Consider the following 3,956-nt stretch of genomic DNA (forward strand, 5'->3'; position numbering starts at 1 on the left):
TGAAATACCATAGATGAGAAGTTAAGGAAATTAAGTAAGAAATCGAAAGATGTAATCAATCAATCACTGTCACTGCTACTGCTACTATCATGTCCATCATGCTTCTTCTCCTTCTTGTCTTTCTTCTTCTTCTTCTTCTCCTTTTTCCCTTCTCCATCTTTGTGATGATGCTTTTCACCACTTTCATCACCATGGATCTTGTCCTTTATCTTATCAACAAGTCCTTCCTTGTGCTGATCACCACTATGTCCATGTCCTTCCTTCTTGTGATCCCCATGGTGACCTTCTTCCTTGTGTTTTTCTTTGTCTCCTCCTCCTCCCATGTGGAGTTTTTCTGCTATTTTGAGGATGACTCCTGACATGTTGGCTGACAGATGAGAAATGGATTTAGGTTTGTGTTTGGGTTTTTGCAGAATTGTTATTGATGTGAGTGAGGAAAATGGTGAGCAAGAGGAGGGGTATTTATTAGGAGAAAAGGTACACGATTCCAACGCGATCGATATACTTTCTTTACGCTTATTTTTACTTATCACATTTTATTTTACTAATTTAATTATATGTGCCTTACACGTATAACATTTGATTATTTAAAATTTAATAATTTTACCTATGAGAGATTTTTAATTAAGTGTAAAAGTTCAAATCACTTTTCAAAATCTTTCACACTTTAATATAATAATGTAAATATTAGCATATACACATATATGTTTTACCACTAGAAGTTTCAAGTGATTGATGGATATTACTTTGGTGTTTGCCATATAGTACCTCTTTTCCTTATTGCCACAGGCTAACACAGATATATCAATTTGAACTAATTTGTGTTACGATTTCTTTTATATATATTTAAAATATTTCCTTATTTTTAAAATCAAATTTTTACAAAATCATTAATTACATTCTTGTTACATACTTAAAACTTTTGAAAATCTAGTACTTAAACTTTTCTTATTATAATAGTTTTATATTTATTTCTAGATTTTTCAAATCTTCTTAAAATCATTTTTAGTTGATTTAGAATTCTTAAAGTAATGAAAAAAGTATCAGTTGTCGTTAATTTTGATGATCTCTAATAAGGAAAGATTTTATCATAAATATATTTAATTAATTTTGAACTTTTAAATTAGAAAAAAAATACTGAAATTTTGATGACTTTTAATAAAAAAAGGTTTTAACATAAACATATTTAATTAATTTTTAACTCTTAAATATTAGGAAAAAAATAGTGAAAAAACAATTTTGTGTAAAATAAAAAGTTTTAGTGAAAAGTAAAAAAGTTCAAATAACATTTCTAAAACCCTTCACACTTTGAATATATTATAAATGATAGATATAAATATAGATTATAGATAAAAGTTAATTTTAGTTATACTTCAAATTTAAAAGAATTAGGTTGATCTAAAATAAACAACATAAATCTCACCATGATAGAAGTTAATTACTATCCCTTTCATAAGTTTTTAATATTGCATAATCTCATTAAAAGATGAAATAGATATATTGTGTTACCGCAATACATAATTAGTTATGAGTATATTATAATCTAAGTAATCCTTCAAATATATGCGTGACCTACAAATACATGATTAATGTATCCAAATACACGGTTCAATTTCAATTACATTGTAAGTATTCGAATTTAATCGCACACATCAAAGGGTTACATGAGAAAATTGAAGGAAAGGTGTCTTTTAAATCTTGAACGAAGGATTGGTGACATTGACCAACAGATAGGGTCAAACATCATTAGGAAACTTGATTAAGTTAATTGTGGACTTGATTAGTATTTTCAAAACTTTCTAATCTTTTCAAAAATACAAATCAACCCAACCCACACCCCTCTTCAATCCAAATCAACTACTCTCTCTCTCCAGCTTCTCTCAACTCTCTCCCAACCAACAGTTCTGCAAAATTTCTCCCTTCAACCTCCGATAACAAATAGTCGGGCGAGTTTCTTTTCGACTTTCAACCGTCAATCGACGTGAAGACTTCTCCGGCAACAATAACTTCGAGTTCTTCGTTGTCCCATTTCCCTTTTCATAGGTAAAAAATTGTAAAGAAACAGAGGAACTTGAGCCAACTACTCTTCTAGTATTGAAATGTGGACTGAATAAAATCCTAATTTCTGACATTTTTTCTTGTTGTTGTCGTACTGTTGATTCAAATTTGTTGGTGATTTTTGGTCACAGTTGATGTTCTTAGTGTGTGTGTGATGTGTTGGTGTTGCTGTGTTGATTTGTTATTTGTCTTGGTAAAAATGGTATTGCAACAGATGAAACATATGATGTAACAGATGAAACATATGATGTAATAGATGAAAATCTAATGCAATATATGAAAATCTGATGCAATAGGTGGACAATCTAACAGATCATTCATCTGTTGCGACAGGTGATTCTTATGTTTGGAAGAAATCTAAACAATATTGATCCAACAGATAACTGATTAGTGATCTATTTTTATTCTTTCCAACGGGTTACTCTCCATTTTACAATAGATTAGGACTGTTTTATTCTTTCTAATGGTTTACTTATCCGTTGCAATAGGTCGATTATATGTTGTAACAGATAACATACCTGGTGCAACAGATTAGTGATCTGTTTTTACTCCTTCCAACGGTTTACTCATCTGTTGCAGCAGTTCTTATATGTTGCAACAGATAAAATACCTGGTGCAACAGATTAGTGGTCTGTTTTTATGGTTTCGAACGGATTACTCATCCGTTGCAACGGGTCAATTATATGTTGCATCAGATAAAATACGAGGTGCAACAGATTAGTGTTATTTTTATGGCTCCCACGGATTACTCATCCATTGCAATAGGTTAGTTATATGTTGCAACAGATAACATACCTGGCACAACAGATTAGTTGTCTATTGGAACTGTTACATTACTGTTATGCATTAATCAATTATAATCTATGTTTGTTCCTATTAATTTAAGATAACATGGCTCCCAAATGAAAAGAAATCGAATCAAGACCAAGTAAAGGAACAAGTGAAGCAGCTCAGCTACATCCACCACTCTATGAGCTTGCTTTACAAGCGTTATCTCGATTAGGAGCAGAAGATAATGAACACGAGAAGGAGGAATCTTTCAAAAAAGATGATCCAAATGCTAATAACCCTTTCGCTGAAGAGTTGGTCAAAACCTTCAGCATTGATCATTATCCTGTGAGAATGCAGTGCGATGGTGCCACAGATTTAACGAGTGATCTCGTGGTTAAGTCAGTCATGGGAAAATCTTTTGATGCCTTCAGAAAAATACTTCGAGAACAAAAATTGGATTCTTATTTCAAGAAAAGCTATTTTGGGTAATATCTTGATTTGTCGAAAGACAATAATGCTCGCTTCCAGATGAAAATGGTATATGATCTTCTCAAGCAAAGGTTTATATATGAAAACAAAGATAAGATGGATGAGGTGTGGATAAATTACTGTGACATGCCTATTTGTTTTGGTTGGAAGGAGTTTGTCATAGTTACCGGACAAAAATGTTATCCACTTTCTCCTTCTCAAGTTATACCTACTCTGATCCAAAAAAACACCCCGCACACCCAACAAAGGAAAAGGCAAGTCGAGTAATCGTGATGACCTGGTGTCCATTGTTGGTCCAAGCTTCAAAAACAAAAATCTGATAGAAGCATTAAAAGGTAAATGACTTTCAAAGAAGCACAAACAATTATTGTGCTTGGTTTGGTTTGTACATACTGTTCTTTGGGCGAGAGACGTTAACAACAACATAAGCCTCGGTTTAATAAATCTCTCTGAGGATCTTTAGGCATTTAACAACTATTCTTGGAGTTATGAAAGCTTCAAAATTACTGTCGAATATTTGTTAACTCCGTTAACGCCAAAAACAGTCAACTTATATGGCTTTCTATGGGCCTTTATGGTAAATATTTCTTTTATAATGATATGATTCATCATTTTTTATTCAATAATGCTTTTGATTT

At 31.9% G+C, this 3,956-nt stretch overlaps 1 protein-coding gene across 1 annotated transcript; it reads right to left on the bottom strand.

The window, feature by feature from the left end:
• LOC124895205 (dehydrin HIRD11-like) lies at positions 1 to 473 on the bottom strand. The gene has a single exon (XM_047405647.1). The coding sequence runs from the start codon at positions 360 to 362 to the stop codon at positions 60 to 62; it is 303 nt and encodes a 100-aa protein (XP_047261603.1). The 5' UTR covers positions 363 to 473; the 3' UTR covers positions 1 to 59.
• Positions 474 to 3,956: the final 3,483 nt, after the last annotated feature.

The sequence above is a fragment of the Capsicum annuum genome, unplaced genomic scaffold (assembly GCF_002878395.1).
Source record: "Capsicum annuum cultivar UCD-10X-F1 unplaced genomic scaffold, UCD10Xv1.1 ctg80570, whole genome shotgun sequence".
Lineage (NCBI taxonomy): Eukaryota > Viridiplantae > Streptophyta > Magnoliopsida > Solanales > Solanaceae > Capsicum > Capsicum annuum.